General features: G+C 52.4%; 1 protein-coding gene across 5 annotated transcripts in view; it reads right to left on the bottom strand.

Moving 5' to 3' along the window:
* VAC14 (VAC14 component of PIKFYVE complex) overlaps positions 1-16,215 on the bottom strand; it is a 98,144-nt gene that overhangs the window by 61,893 nt on the left and 20,036 nt on the right. For all 5 annotated transcript variants that reach the window (XM_036834329.1, XM_036834328.1, XM_036834332.1 and 2 more), the window contains 3 exons: positions 12,995-13,058; positions 5,050-5,194; positions 4,758-4,823 (listed from right to left, as the gene is read on the bottom strand). In XM_036834329.1, the coding sequence (XP_036690224.1) occupies positions 4,758-4,823; positions 5,050-5,194; positions 12,995-13,058 (275 nt within the window). The remainder of the gene's footprint in view (positions 1-4,757; positions 4,824-5,049; positions 5,195-12,994; positions 13,059-16,215) is intronic.

Genomic DNA, 16,215 nt, shown 5'->3' with positions numbered 1-16,215 from the left:
TTCTCGATCTCATTTAATCCTCACAACAACCTGGGTGGGTGGTTCCACCATTACTTTCGGTTTTCAGATAAGAAAAGCGGGCTCAGAGAGGCTATGTAATTTGCTCAAGGGCAACCAACTTTTTTTTTTTTTTTGGCCCCGCCATGCAGCATGGGGGATCTTAGTTCCTGACTAGGGATAGAACCCGTGCCCCCTACGGTGGAAGCGCGGAGTCCTAACCACTGGACTGCCAGCGAATCCCCCAACCAACTATTAAGTGGCAGAGCCAGGACCAGACTCCTGGACAGCCTGGCCACCGGGCTGCACTGTCACTCGGGAAAAAAAATATTACCGGAAAGGAATGCCCCTCAAAGTCACAACAAAATTTTAAATACTCAGAGTAAACTTCATAATGAATAAGACCTACAAAAAGGACCTCGAAGCTTTACAAGATGACCCAAATGGGGACAGGCCCTGCTCCTGGGCAGAAGAGTTCAACAGAGCGAAATGCCAATTTCCCCCTAAAGAACGTGGGGTGATGCCCAGGTTGTTAGGAAGGGCCAGGATCAGATCAGGAGCTTTGCTCTGCCCCTTTAAACAGTGGTCTACGAGGCGTGTGCAGACAGCACTGGCCCTTTGCGCAGGTTGGGGCAGTTAGGCTCTTGCCCGTGGTCCATGGTGAGGAGGGGTTAGAGCTCCTGAGATTCAAGCTCAGGTCTGGTGGCTGGCTGTCTGGGACGCTACGTTCCCTTGGAGGGGCACCAGACATCCTTCCAGGTCTCTTCTGATACTGAGACTTCTTATTTTTAATTCTACATATTTCTTTCTTTAAAATAGATTTTATTTTTTTGAGAAGTTTTAGGTTCACAGCAGTATGGAGCAGAAGGTACAGAGATTTCCCACGTACCTCCTGCCCCTGCACGCGCACAGCACCCCCCCTTATCAGTCTTCCTCACCACGGCACAGCATCTGTTACACTCGATGAACCTATGCTGACACATGGTTATCCCCTGAAGTCCATAGCTGACATGAGGGTCCACTCATGGGGTTGTACATTCTGTGGGTTTGGACACATGTATAGTGACACGTACCCACCATTACCCCCTGAGGATTTTTTTTTTTTTTTTTGGGCTGTGCCGCATGGCATCTTAGTTCCCTGACCAGGGATCGAACCCACAGCCCCTGCAGTGGAAGAGAGGAGTCTTAGCCACTGGACTGCCAGGGAAGTCCTCCCCCCACCCGCTGAGGATTTTAAATTCCGGTTAGGAGGCAGTTGTGCTTGAGAGTAAGATGAGGATGAGGAATCACGGAGCCACCCCCTCCCCCCACCCCCCTGCAACTGAGCCAGCCGCACCATCAGGAACATGGAGAAGACCTGTCCTCTGCGGGCTCACGGGCAGAGCCCGCCCCGGCAGCTGCAGGCTCGGGAGGCAGCCGACAACTGGCATCTTCCGGGCAGGGGAAGAAGCAGCCCCGCCTCCCACCAGGGTCCAGCAGGAAGCTCTGTGCACGTGCCACGCATTCTGCACTGTTGAATCGGGGTTGCATTTTCGCTTAAAAACAAGTCATTGGATCTCCAGCTAATGGGAGGATTTCTACTCTAGTGCCAAGAATATTAATTTGACACCTGCAAATTCTTTCTGACAAAAGGGATTTTCAGATAAAGTCTGCAAGAAGCAGGCGGTACTGAGGAAACAGCCGCTTATCCTGAATAAGGAAAAGCAGAGACAACCTGAGGATGCCAGACGGGTGTGGACTACCAAGCTGTCACTGGAGCGGGGGGAAGGGGAGGCGGACAGAGAAACAATGGTACACAAGACACCCCAGTGAGGCCACGTGCCAAGGGGACTGTGGAACATGGTGGTGGGGGGCAGAGCTAGGTCTCTGAGGCTCTGCCCCTCCCTGTGCCCAGCTCTTGCATCATTAACACCTGGGTACACTCTGTCCCCCAGGGGCCAGTGGCTCTCACCAAGGGTGATGGGCACATGGGTGTATCACAATCATCCTGGGAGAGAAAAACACTTGCAACATACATGATAAATGGAATGTCCCCAATATAAAAAGAGCTACTGTAGATCAATAAGAAAAGTGGACAAAGGGTCAGGGGGTTGAGGGAGAACTTTTTCAGAATTCACACACCCCTCTCCACACCAGACTGAGAGAACTCTTCTCAAGAACTTGTGGAACAAGAGAAAAAGGCATATGGGGATGACGATACGACTAAACATGAGCTGGGGTTCTGATGTGGGCGGTCAGGGCCACAGGTGGTGAAACACAGGCATGGTGGTTAAGCGACTAAGAGGATGGGGTTTGGAGTCAAACAGATCCGGTTCTGAGTTTGGCTCCACCACTCCATGGCTGTGTGCAGCTTAACCTCACCTCCCTCGGCCGTGTTTTCTGAACTGCAAAATGGAAATGATAACAGTATTTCCCCCACAGAACTGTTGAACTTTCTCTAGATACAACACCTAAGGGGTCTTAGCACAGTTCCTGGCACTGTAACGACCTCACACAAGTCAGCTGTTACAAATGGGCTAACCTGTGCCTTGAGGCCCCAGGCTGGATGTACGGCCCTGCGCAGGGTGGGCCACAGTTAAATTCCATTGGCGAGGGGCCTCTGTGAAGCCCTCCCTAGGAAGGGGCCTCTCCCCACCAATCTGACTGTGGTCCAACTTGACTGGATGGCCTTTCAGGGTCTTGCACCCCAGGGAGCTCCAATCTGAGATCAGGGCTGTGCCTGATCCCAGGAAATACTGGGAAATTCTCACAGACAGCACTTCCTAGATACCCTGGAAAGGAAGCTCACTCCAGGAGAAGAGGGACTTTGTCTTGTTCATGGCTGTATTTCCACTGCCAAGTACACTGTACCCTCTCAAGGTCACCAGATTCGGCAGGGGCCATTTGGGACGTGATTCTGGTGAAGAACCAGGATGCAGCAAAATCACAACTCGCCACTGATACTGAGGTCCCTAAATCCCTCCCCTGGAGAGACGGGAAAGCAGGGACGTTCACGGCTGTTCCAGGAGCACCCTCTCGCCTCACCCCCCTCCGGTCACTGTCCCCAGGAGCAGCTGCAATCCTCTCCCCACCGCAGGCCCACAAGACGGGCCCCAAAGCCCCACAACATCTGGCACTTCAGCAAATCGAGCTCCCACAGCCGCAACCTGAACAGAGCCATTTCATGGATTGCGTCTCCTCTGGCTCCCTTCAAATGCACACGCACGCAAAGACCAATCGCGAGCAAAGAAGGCTGGATGGGCTTAAACAACTCCATTTAAAGGACTGAAAACTCAGCTGCTTCCACTGCAGTCCTCGAGAAGGAACCAATCAGCAAAGCTATTCTCTCCCTTTTTGTATTGAAATGAGGGCCGTGACTGTGCAGTGAGTCAGTCCTAACTCAGGCAGAACTGGGCCATGTCCACCTGGGCCTCGCACTGCCGCGGTGGTGGGGGAAAGAGAGGGGGTTGGCGTGTGTGTGCACACGCGGGTGTGTGGTGGACAGGCAGGAGGGGACACGGGCAGACTCCCAGACCACCCGCTTTGGGTTTTCTGGAAGTGCAGAGACCCTGAGAGGACCCAGAGGTGGACACCTGCCTGTCTGCATCTCTCTTCAGCTCAGGTTCAGGGGAGCAAAGTCAGGCTGCAGGACAGCTGCCCTGGGCTCCACACAAGCCTGGTACCAGCCCGGGAAAGACCGAGGTGCCTCCTGCCACGGGAAGTCATGAGCCACGTCCCTCTCCCTCTTTCTCCCACCGCTCCAGCCCGTCTGCTCTTCGTTCCCGCTGGGCAGCTGGGAGGTCTGCAGGTGCGCGCGAGCCTGCTGCCTCACGGAGCCCACAGCTGCCCGGAGCCCCGAGGAGGGAAGAAGAGGGGAGGAGAGGGGCGGGTCAAGGTGCGGGCCGCCAGCGGCCAACACACAGCCTGGAGCCGGTACTGGCGGAGGGAAGGGATGCTACCCCGGCAAATGGCAACACCCAACGACAAATCCTGCCCCTTGGCTGGGAAGCAGGGGAGTCCTGGTGAGGAAGTCCACGGAACAGAACGCTGCCGGGAATGGCGTGGGGAGAGGCGTGCGGCTGGAGAGGCCCTCCCCCACATGGCAGGATGCAGGGTCCTGCTCCCCCTGCCCCACTCTGAGGCCCCCCCATTTGGGGTTACTCCTGCTGCCTGGGACGGGGCCAGCCTCTCCCTTTAACTTTTGGTGACCCCAACAAACGCAAAGCTTCAGGGTCCGATTTCAACCTAGAGGTCAAAATGGAGTCCAGCTGAAATGAATCACAACTGACGCTCCCTCAGTGCTTAGCGGGTGCCCAGCACAGCACACAGCATTTTTCGTGGGTCATTTCGTTCTCACAACCCCGTGTGCTGTCACTACCCACCGGACAGAGAAGGAAACTGAGGTGCGGAGCCGGGCAGTGACTTGCCCAAGTTTGGGCAGCCAGGCGGGCTGGACCTTGCCCTTGGGCTCCCCATCACCACTCTCCACGGCCTTCCAGGGACAAGGAGCTCCCCGCCGGACTGGTTTCCTCGCCAATGCCCTGACCCAGCGCGCTCTTCAGAAGGACCCACAAAGAAAGAGTCCTTATTCCCAAAGCTGAGGGCAGTAAACAGCTTTTCCCTTAATGGATGCACCTCACCAGGTAGGAGGAATAGGGTGATTTTAGGGGTGTTGATTTACGAGAACAACAACAACAAAATGAGCACCCCTCAGCTACACAATCCCATCAAAAGGAGAGGCTGGCAGCCAGGGCACAGAGGAAGGGGCACTGGTGACCTACCTCGTCGGATTCATCTGATAGCGTCTGGAGTAGGATAGGGAAGAGGCTGTCTGTGTGCCGGAACATCTGGAGAGCAGAGAAGCAGGGACCCACGTGAGCGCCCCCACTGCAGGGACCACCTCCCACACCCCCCTCAAGACACCGAGGGCTCCTCAGGCATCTGCCACTTCTCTCCTGGTCAGGGTTTCTCCAGAACTGCAACGACCAAAATCCTACCAAGCACGGGCAGGCCCTCAAAAACCACCCAGAGGCAGCCCCCTGGCTTGGAGGGCTGAGGGGCCCGGCGGCTCACCTTCCGGGGGGTCTTGATGTAGAGGTGGTAGAGCCACTTGAGGACAGCGATCCTGGTCATCATCCCGATGGCCATGTCGCTGAGGTGGCAGTTCAGCACCTGCACAATCCCGTCGAGGTGGAGGGTGACCGGGGCCCTCTCAGTGCTGTGGGTGAGACCAGGAAGGAGCCCGGTTGAAGCCCATCAGGCCCCTTCCCCTAGAGCTGCGGCCGCACCCTGGCCCCGCACACTGAGGAACGCACGCTCAGCCCGCTGTCCCGGGACAGTGGCAGACGGCACACACCGCGCAAAGCGCGCAGAGGGCTTCTCTCCCTCCGCTCCCCTCCTCCCTCTCCAAGGTGGGAGCTCCGACAACCACGTCTGGGGAGGAAAGCCATTCTGCTGGGCAGCCACCCGCTTCCGCTTCCCCTTGTCCTCTTTCCAGCGCTAGCAGGCTTGTACCGGAGAAAACCTCTCTGATGTCAACCAGCTCTGCCCTAGCAGACCTCATGGTTGAAAGGCTGTTCAGCGCCCTCAGGGCATTACGTCCAGACCCTCTGTGGATAAAACAAAACCACCACGTCCAGAGAGTCCAGGGGATGGCCCCGGTAACACCCCTTAAATCCAACAGGTCCTTCACCAGGCACACAAAGAACACTTCTCCCGTGAGGACAGGGATCGTGGCTCTTCACCTCGTCACACTCCAGGGCACTCAGCACCACGTTTGGCCTGGTTGAGAGGCCTTGAGAGTTGCCTGTGAAGCTGTAACATTCTTGTTTGAGTCGGGGAAGAGGTGACACAGCCTCAGCCTACAGAATGGAGCTTGTTCAGAATGCCTTTGCTCCAGTGGGGCACAGGCTCCCCGCTTCCCTGGCCCAAAGCCTTGCTGGTCTCCAGGCAGAGAAAAGTCCTGCCAAGCAGCCCCGGGAAGGTTGGGTGCTGCTGGGACACTGACACTTAGCCCTCTACCCAAAGCACGGTGTCCAGGCATTGGCCAGGGTTGTCAGGGATGGGGACGGCAAGGACAGAGGGCCTTAGGATGTCAGTGAGGGGCTCCTTTCCCCTCCGATGCGGGACCCTATCGCTCGCCTGTACAAAACGGCCTTTCCCTTTCGTGGTATTTCCAGGCTGCTCAATTATTCATTTGCATCAGGAACTCGATGCCTATGCTTTCCCAATTCGCCTGCAGACTTCCTGAAGCTCATTTGAAGTGAAGTCCTAAAGGGCATGATCTCAGCTCTGTTAAGTGCTATACGGAACTGCTGTTTAATATAGTTTGATGATTCCCCATGGTGCTCGTTTCGGGGGTGCAAGTGGGCACTTTTATCCTCTGGTGGTTAGAGGCGCTGGGCGTGTGAGTGACACGGCCCAGCAGACCTGAGCCTCTGGGTGGGGCTGCCACTGAGATTTCCCCAAGAGCCATATGTCTGAAAGTTCTGGGGTCTTCTGAGGATATTCAAGCATCTGGGTTCTTTGGTAGCCTAAGACAGATGGGGAAACTCCCTCACAGACAGACAAGTCCAGGGTGGCAAATGCAGCCTCCTGGACGATCTCTTAATCTCTCTCACACTCACGGTCCAACAGAAACATAATGCGAGTCACATATAGAATTTTATGTTTTTTGGTTTTATATTAAAAAGTAGAAAGAAAACAGGTGAAATTAATTTTAATGATATATTGTAATTAACCCAATATACCCCAAATGTCACTTCAACACAGAATCAATATAAATATCAATATATAGATTAGTAATAAAGCACATTATATTCTTTTTATGTCCGGAGTCTTTTAAACCCAGCATGTCTTTCACGCCTTCAGCACCCTCAGCTCAGACGGACCACGGCGCACACGCTGGGCAGCACGTGTGACAGGCTCTGCAGTGGCAGGCTGGCAGGCCATCCCAGGGCTTCCCAAGCATTTTCTTTTCTTCCCTGACAATTTCCTAGACACTCCTCTCCCTCCTCCGATGGCCAGGATTTACTGTCTAATCTCCAAGTTCCTCTTTTCCCCATTGCACTGGCCTCCTACTGGGCTCCTTCTGGGGTGCTCTGTAAGCTCCTCTCCTTGGGTGGGCAGGAACCCATGGCTGGAGACACTTCAGAGGCCTACCTGCAGCCCAAGGCCTTAACAAAGCGAGCTCGGAAAGCAGTGGGGAATGAACGGAAGCCCCTTCCCTGCCTGCTCTTTCCTGACCCCGTGAACCCAAGGTCTGCAGTGAGTCCCTTTCCACAGCAGGAGTTGCCACGTGGGGCCCAGGGTGCCATGAGTGCCCCATGTCTGGCAGGTCGCTGCCACATTCTTAGCTGAAACAGCCCTCAGGAGGGAGGCCTGGGGGGCTCAGGGCTGCACTGATCTAGCACAGCTGTGTCCTGCTGGTGGGGAGGAAGGCAGTGCCAAACCCAGCTCCCCCATCCACCCTGCAGTTCAGGCCCAGTGGGGTGTATGAACCTTGCTGGGGTAGGGGAGACATGATGACACACGGCTCTGATAACAGTGATGACGGCGATGGTGCTCAAAACGATGATAACTCATGTTCTGGATAAATACTCTGTGCCAGGCATCGTGCTGAGCTCTGTACCTGCACAGCCGCATTTACTTCCCTCAAGGGCCCTATGCCAGCAGCGATGTTGTTCCCATTCTGGAGACGAGGGAATCAGAGCACAGAGACATTAAGCAACCTCTCCACGTTACACAGCTGGGGAGCGGCGGAGCTGGCAATCTGAACGCGAGCATCCGAGCCCAGAGTGGCCTCCCCCACCACATGGCACTGGCTCCTAAGGGGCCGCACTCTAGAGAGTCCACGGCAACATCATTTCCGCGCGAGAGAGGACACTGGGGAAGCCTGGTGCTGATCCTTGTTGTGGGGGGCGCTCCAAATCCAAGTGGCCCAAATAGGATCCCAAGATGCCAAGGCTAGACAGTCGCTCGGCCAGCCAGGCTCCTTAACTCACAGTGGTCCCGAGATGCTCCTGGCCAGCTAAGCATCTCTACTGAGGGCAGAAATCGATGCCCGTTATGGCATCTCCCTCAGGTGGCACTGTGTTGGGGCCAAATAACAAAGGAAGGATTTCATGGAGCTGGTGTGTAAACTGGCAGCACTCTGTGTGCTAACAGTCTCCGTCTTTCCCCATAGCAGCCCTCCCCAGACACGGGTACCTTTGGACTGATGGTGTGAGGCAGGGGTCAGCTTCAAACAACCAAGAACTTCATGGCTGAAAAAGGCCCCGTGGTTCACATAAACCATGCACAGATGCACAGATGATCAAAGTCCTTTGATGCACAGATGAGACAGTATGGGACCTGTCCGAGGCCATGAGGCATGGAGAACTCACTCCCTCAGCTGGAGATGCTCTCCCTGGTCCCACTTCCCTTGGCTGGCTGGAGGTGAAGGCCATGGGAAGCAGGCATAGCCCAGGGCACCAGGGAAAGGGAGGATAGATGATCCTGCCCGCCTATGAGGGGGCAGCTCTCAGCTGCTACGCCAGGTGGGTCGGCTGCTGTGTGCTGGGCTCCGCACGTGCTCTGTGGGAAGCCGGGACTCTGGAACCCGGGCCCCTCCTAGAGCAGGCACGCCGCACCCTGTGCTCAGCTCCTGCGCTGCTGGGCTGCAGCCGGAGGTGCGTTCCCTCTGCCCTGGCTTACCTTACCCAGAAAGAACAGAACGGAGCTCACTCACAGTTTAAAACACATTTCTGCACCAGTTCCAAAAACTCTAGACTAGTCACTCTTGAGGGCTTTTGAGTTATTTCAAGGTGTCTCCAAAACTCCATTTTCACGGAGCGCTTTCTCATAAAGCATCTCATAATGAAGGTCTTACAAGTATATGTACTATGACTTCTAAATGAATGGCGCTACTGTGGCTATTAAAATATCGATTTATTGAATACGGCTTCTGATACTTCTAATACCTCGTGATAAAATCCAGCGCTTCTCTCTGGGAAGCAGCACTTTATTTCTGTAATGTCTAACCTTTGATGGCACTCATGTGTTACAGCTCTAATCAAATTAGAACAAAGGTAAATCTAAAAGGGAACTGTTGCTGAATTCAAAGTTGTTTTTTTATAAAAGATCTTTACTAATTCTTTCAATCAGCAGGTGCTGTAAGTCGGGAAGCACTGATTTCTAGATCTTTCTGCTTGCCTTATGCAGCCAGCTATACCAGAAGACCTGTACTAAATGTCCCCGATGACATTGGTCCTCAGTGAGGCCCAGGACTTCAGAGTAGAAGCTTGTGCCCATGGCAACGCCTGTCTGGGGCTCCTGTATCAGGTCACAGGCCAACATGCAAAGCTCCTGCAACTCTCCAACTGTGACTAATGAAGCTCAAATGCGTGGGCCTGGGGGTCAGACAGACCTACTAGCCTGAATTCCAAGCTGGTCCTAGTTAGCTGAGTAACTTTGGGCAGGAAGTTAACCTCTCTGGGCCTGTATCCTCACTTGTAAAATGGGAATAATGACAAGGTTCTTGTAATAATAATTGTAGCTGAAGTGTGTCAAGTGCCTTCTGTGGGCTAGGCACCATTCTGTGCTCTTCACATGCTTTAACTCATTTAAGCTCCACACCACTATGGGGTGAGTAGATCATCACACCCAGTTTACAGATGAGGAAACGGAGGCAGGGAGAGGTTACGCTGCTTGCCCAGGGCCCCACCGCCAGGCATGGTGAAGTCAGGATGTGCGCTCAGGCAGTGGGATTCCACAGCTCAGAGGATTCACGGTGATGAAGAACGTGCCTGGTGCACATAGCAGCATTAGACAGGGAGAGAGGGAGAGAAGGAAGGGGAGGGACAGAGAGAAAGAGGTGTATACTATTCTTCCTTAACCCTTCCCTCAGCTGCAAGCACACTGCCTCCATCCCTCTTCCCCTGCCTTCCCAGGGAGTCCGGTTTCCAGCTCCGTGTGCATTTCTCATGCTCCTGGAGGGTGGAGGAACCCAGCCTCCGGTACCTGGAGCCCTTCCTCACTACAATGACCTCGTAGCCCCTGCTCATTCAGATGGCTCTCCCCTGTGGCTACTGTTCACCCGGGGCCGCGTGGGGCTTTCCCAGCATCTTGGGACAGAGGGGACATGAGGAGGGAGAAGAGGCTTATGCTCTTGGGTTGGCAGTTACTCTCCTTGTGTTTAGGTCCAAGTGAGGATTTAAAGATTAAAAAAAAAAGTCTGGGGTGCAAGGATTGGCTTCGAGGAGATCCCTGAACCCCTGAAAGTGTATTCAGAGTTTTGTGCATAAGGGAGAGGGCCCAGAGCTTTCATCAGATTGAGTGTCACCTCGCTGACAGTGTTCTGCCAGGGGGGGATGCTTCTCTGCCATGGGAGGGGACCCCAGTTGGGCCGCTGCCCTAGGCTGGCCTGAACTTAGTAAAAGTGGCACCCGTGGGCAGTGCCCTGGGCGAGCGGTGCATCTGGAAAACCACAGGGTGGGTTATGTTTCTCGGTGTCCCTGGAAGATGCCATCTTGCCCAAGCTCAGTCCCCCTCTGGCAGCACCAACTGGCGGAAGTACGCACCCCACCCTCCTGTCCTCAGCTGCCGTCTCCAGTGGGTGGGGGGCCGGGCTCAGGTTCCACGACTCTGAAGGCCGCCCTCCTCTCTGGCATAGCTAGTGACTCAGATCGGCAGCTGCCGCGAGGAAACCTCCGTTTGAGGGAAACAAAGCACTAGATAATTTGTTCTCGTTTGGTTTTTTAATTTCAAAGATAGGACTGGTGTTTGCTGCTGAATGACGGGTATAAATCAAGGCACTGGTTCCAGCCAGGTGGTTCCCGGCTGCAGCACAGGAACCAAGGCCTCCTTTAGGCAAACGGACCACCGCCTCCCAAGGGAGGCAGCAGAGTCGTGCCCGCCTCCACAGGGTGGTCAGTTATGTCTGGTCTCTGCTCCTCCTGGACCTCCCCAACCCCCAGGGAGCATGGTCATCCCCTCCCTGTGGCCTAGGTTAGTGACAAGTCTGCAACAGGCCCTTCTGTTGCCAGTTTTGGCCCCCTCCCTCACCGATCCTCCCCGGCGCTGCCAGAGGGGCTTCTAAACCACAGGTCTGCCCCACTCACTCCCAGGACCTTCAGAACTAAATCGATTCCTCTACAGAACAGGCCAGTCCCCCTGCATCTCCATCCAGACCTCTCCCCCGAGTTCTGGAATCCAATATCCAAACCTGTTTCCTTAACCGCTCCTGGGGGACGATGAAAGTAGCGAGGAAAATAGTACTTGGACTAAAACTAAGGCCAGCAAGTGAAGAAAAACAACAAAATCTGTATTCGTTTTAAATTTGTACCAAGGCTTCTTATTGAATACTAGAAAAACAACAGAAGTGTCTTATACCTTTGCTCAGAGACACCTTGAACCCAGCTCTCGATGGGCCCGCTCACACACCCGTTCCTCCTTCCGCCCCAGCTTGGGAAATGATACCAGGATGCCCTGATCTGGCTCAAGCCCCAAATCTAGAAGTTCTTCTTTCCCTCATTTTCCTCCTCTCACGCCATCCCATCCCTCGGCAAATCCTGTCAATTCTACCTTCAAAACAGATCTCAAATCTGTCAACTTCCTCCATATTCTGCCGCCTCTTCAGTCGGAGCCTCTGTCCCGTCTGACTGGGATGTGGCGGTGGCCCCCTGACCGGTCTGCACCCACCCGAGTCCCTCCTAAATCCATTCTCCACACAACAGCCCCGACCTCCTGTCCCTCCTCAGCCCTAAGTGGAGGTAACGCTACTACTGACCCCACGGGATTTAAACATCAGCAAAACCTAATGACGCAACACAAAGCGTTGGGCACAGCCGGGCCCCGGAAGGCCTCCCCGAGCGTTTGTGGCTGTCAGCCAGTGTTCCAGCGAGCCTCAGCGGGGGCGCCAGCGCTTGCCCCCAACACCGTGTGAGCCCCCAGCAAAACCATCACTACCCTTTCCAGGAACTTCCTGCTTACTTCTCTGCCTCCCCACTGGAGAACCTCAAGATCAGGGACCACATTCAGGGGCTGTATCTTTATCTTGGAACCTGCAGGGCTGAACACAGGCTCTGGATGTGTGTGATGACTAGCTAAAAACCAATAAATGAACAGTGTTTATTGGCTTGCTTGAACAATGTGGGAGAGGTCTTAGGAATAGTCCACATTTATAATCAGTATTCACTTTGAAAACACCCACAAGGTCCTCAGAGATAATAAAAAAATGATATAAAAGGAGAAAAGATCCTAAGGGTCTGAGAAGAGAGTCTCTTGGGGTTGAGTGTATATTTTCTCTTCATGAGTGACCCGTCGCCCCCAGGGTCCACATTCAATGTTGAATTCAGAGGGAAGAAACCCCTTATAGGAGAACCTCCATCTATTCCAGCCCCACAGCCAATTCTGCCCAAGGAAAAAGTGACATGGGGCAAGTCCAGGGGATGCAGACAGGGACAGAATGGTGATAATTCCCTCCCAGGGGAATGTCATCATCCTGCAGAGTATGGCGGGGGCTGGCAAGGAAGAGGATTACGTCGCTGCACCATTACAGCCTGCACTGCCCCCATGTGGAAGGCTGCACCATTACAGCTGACCTGGGAGTCTGGGAAAGGACAGCTCCTGCATCCCAGCCTATGTACCCTCCCTGCCTGTGCTCTGGACTCTCCTTGAACGCCATTCCCCTGGTCAGTCTCATCAGCCTCGTGTTATCCTGGACAAGCAAAAGGGGCTGGGCAAAGGCATCTGCAAGTGTTTCCTTGCAGTCATCATGCATTAGCTACGCTCTAACAACTTGTATTTACTCACCTCAAACAGCTTCTAATCCCTCCCAAGAGGCCATGTGTCCATCAGAATCGGGTTGGGTGGGCTTTCTTAGTATCCTTCAGACTCCCTCATCAGGCACTTTCTGTGTCCCACAAGTAGCGGCCCCAAGCAAAGTTTGCCTCAGGGCTTTGCTGCAGTCTCCTGCACCCAGGGAAGATTGAGGCTGCTCACTTTCCACAAACAGCTCTGGCCAGAACAAACCACTTACCCGGCTGGAGTGAAGACACCGATGCCGCTACTGAAGGTGGAGTCACAAGAACCATCGGGCCCTCCTGGGGAAAGAAAGAGGAACAAGGCATCATGATAAAGGCTGTTGGAGTCTTCAGAATGAACAAGACCCCTGTCACAAGGACCCACAGACCCTCTAGTCCCCGACACCTTGATTCTGGCTCTTGGAAAGGGATGTAACTCTGGAGCCCTGAAGACCCAATGCCTACTCATTCCCCAAAGCTTTTGGACAGTACCCATGCTTGTAGGTTTTTAGGCACAGTGATCTCACAAGGAGGGGGTCTCCAGGGCTGAACCTATCTGGGAAATCTCAGAAGGCATTGCTGGTTCAAGGGCCATGGATGTTAAAAGTGACTTCTGGAACACTCAACATCATAAGCCATCAGGGAAATGTAAATCAAAAGCCCAATGAGATACCATTTCACACCCACCAGGTGGCTAAAATAAAAAAGACAGATATTAGTAGCAAGTGACAGTGAGGATGTGGAGAAGCTGGAACCCTTATACATTGCTGGTGGGAATGTGAAATGGTGCAGCTGCTTTGGAAAAACAGTCCAGCAGCTCCTCAAAAGGCTCCAGACAGTTAGTTACCATATGACCCAGCCAGTTCACTCCTAGAGAAATGAAAACTTACGTCCACATCAAAGACTTGTACACCATGTTCATAGCAGCACTATTCACAACAGCCATAAAGTGGAAACAATCCAAATGTCTATCAAATGATGAATGGATAAACAAAATGTGCCGGAGCCATACAATGGGCTATTATTTGGCAATAAAAAGGAAGTACTGATCATGCTACATGGATGAACCTTGAAAACATTATGCTAGATGAAAGAAAGCAGTCACAAAGGATCACATATTTTGATCCCATTTATATGAAATGTCTAGAATAGGCAGATCTATATAGACAGAAAGTAGATTAGAGGTTGCTGAGGACTAGAGGAGACAAGGGTGTGATGGCCATTTTCTTAAATTAAAAAAAAAAAAAAACCCTTTAAGATAATTTTAGATTTACAGAAAAGTTGCAAAAATAGTACAGAATTCTCGATATTCTTCACCTAGCTGCTCCTAATATTAGTATTATACACACCCATAGCTCAATGATCAAACCAGGAAAGTGGCACTGATACAGTATTACTAACTAAACTACAGACCTAATCCAATTTCACCGCTCATGTCCTTTGTTCCAGGATCGAATCCGGAACCCCGCATTGCATTTAGTTCTCCTGTCTCCTTGGTCCCCTCCAATCTGTGACAGTTCCTCAGTCTTTTCATGTCTTTCATGAACATGCTTTTGAAACCCTTGGTCAGTTACTCTGTAGAACACCTCTCCATTTGGGCCTGTCTCATGTTTTCTCATGACTAGGCTAAGGCTATGCATTTTTGGAAAAATACTTCTGAAGTGATGTGCCTTCTCAGTACATCAAATCAGGGGTACATGATGTCTATCTTTCTCTTTACTGGTGATGTTAACCTTATCACCCAATTTATGGTAGTGCCTACCAGGTTTCTCCCCTGTAAAGTTACTATTTTTCTTTTTGTAATGAATAAATATCTTGGGGAAGATACTTAAGACTAGACAAATATCCAGTTTTTTCCCCTCAAACATTCCCCCTCTGTTTTTATCATCCATCAGTGGGTGTTGCCTACAATTAGTACTATGGAGTTTGACTAATGGTGATTTTCTATATTCCTCTTTCCTTCTACATTTATTAACTGGAATTCTTCTATATAGAAGAGCTGTCCCTTCTCCGTCATTTACCTATCTATTCATCCATCCATCCATTCATTCATTTATAACATCATTGACCCATACATATTTATTTTATTCTGTGGGTTACACATTAAAACTATCATTATTTATATTGTTTTTCAAATGGTACCAGCCCTGGCCTCTTAAAAGTTTTAAATTATACAAGTAACACATAGTCTTATGTTAAAAATTCCAAACACAACAAAGCAAGGCCCCCTTCTCTCTCATTTATTTATTTATTTATTTATTTATTTGGCTGCGTTGGGTCTTTGTTGCTGCAAGCGGGCTTTTTCTAGTTGTGGCGAGCGGGGGCTACTCTTCGTTGCGGTGCGTGGGCTTCTCATTGCAGTGGCTTTTCTTGTTGCAGAGCACAGGCTCGAGGCGTGCGGGCTTCAGTAGTTGTGGCACGTGGGCTCAGTAGTTGTGGCTCACAGGCCCTAGAGCACAGGCTCAGTAGTTGTGGTGCACGGGCTTAGTTGCTCCGTGGCATGTGGGATCTTCCCGGACGAGGGCTCGAACCCGTGTCCCCTGCATTGGCAGGCGGATTCTTAACCACTGTGCCACCAGGGAAGTCCCCGCCTTCTCTCCTTAACCTTCAATCTTACTTTATGGGCAGGTAACTCACTAATTTACTGGTTAGGCAAGGGTCCCTCTCGTCTTTTCCCAGTCTTACTTTTTGTTTTGTAAACATAAATTGGATCAGAGTATATCTTCTGCAACTTGTTTTTTTCACTTCCTACTGTGTCCTCAAGCTGCGCAACTCCAGTTGCAGACAATGGATGTCCGAAGTCCCCCCGTAAAGGGGGCCTTGAGTTCCATGCTGAACAGAAAAGCTCCGAGCTGCCGCCTGTCCCCTCTGGTCCCAGAGGCCCTCTGCGGGACAGGGCACAGCTCAGAGGGGGCAGGAGGAGCTGTGGGCGCCAGCTGGGCCTGCTGAGCCGCCCGCCGTCGACCTGAACAGGCCTGGGGAAAGGTGAGGAGGATACGCGGGGTAGCCTGGGCAGGCCAGCTGGGAGCAGCAACTGGGGCTCCCTGCCGCTAGTGGCCCCCCTCTCTCTTGCCTTTTGGAAACACACGCATTTATAGATGAAATGATAGGATGTCAGAAACCGGCTTCAAATTAACTTCGATTGTTTCCTAATTTTCAGTCTTAGATATCACCCTTGCGTCCTTCTGCATGGGTGTGGGCACTTCTCCAGGATCCATTAGAGGGGGCTGCTGAGGTGGAGGGTCAGACACCTGCTGCTTTAATAGCTGTCGCCAAGCTGCCCTTTAGGAATGTTCTCCTGAGCAGTCATCCCCCCAACCCACCCAAAGCCTCACACTGGGATATTAGTAATCTTTAAAGTGTTTGCCAAGTTGATGAGTAAAAATGAGACACTGTTTTACTCTGCAATTCTGGGATACCCAGGCAAGCTGAGCATCTTTGGTTGCCCTTTTGTATC

The sequence above is a fragment of the Balaenoptera musculus genome, chromosome 19, assembly GCF_009873245.2.
Source record: "Balaenoptera musculus isolate JJ_BM4_2016_0621 chromosome 19, mBalMus1.pri.v3, whole genome shotgun sequence".
NCBI classification, from domain to species: domain Eukaryota; kingdom Metazoa; phylum Chordata; class Mammalia; order Artiodactyla; family Balaenopteridae; genus Balaenoptera; species Balaenoptera musculus.
The sequence above is the reverse complement of the archived record's forward strand: the minus strand, read 5'-3'. Positions and strand labels throughout refer to the sequence as shown.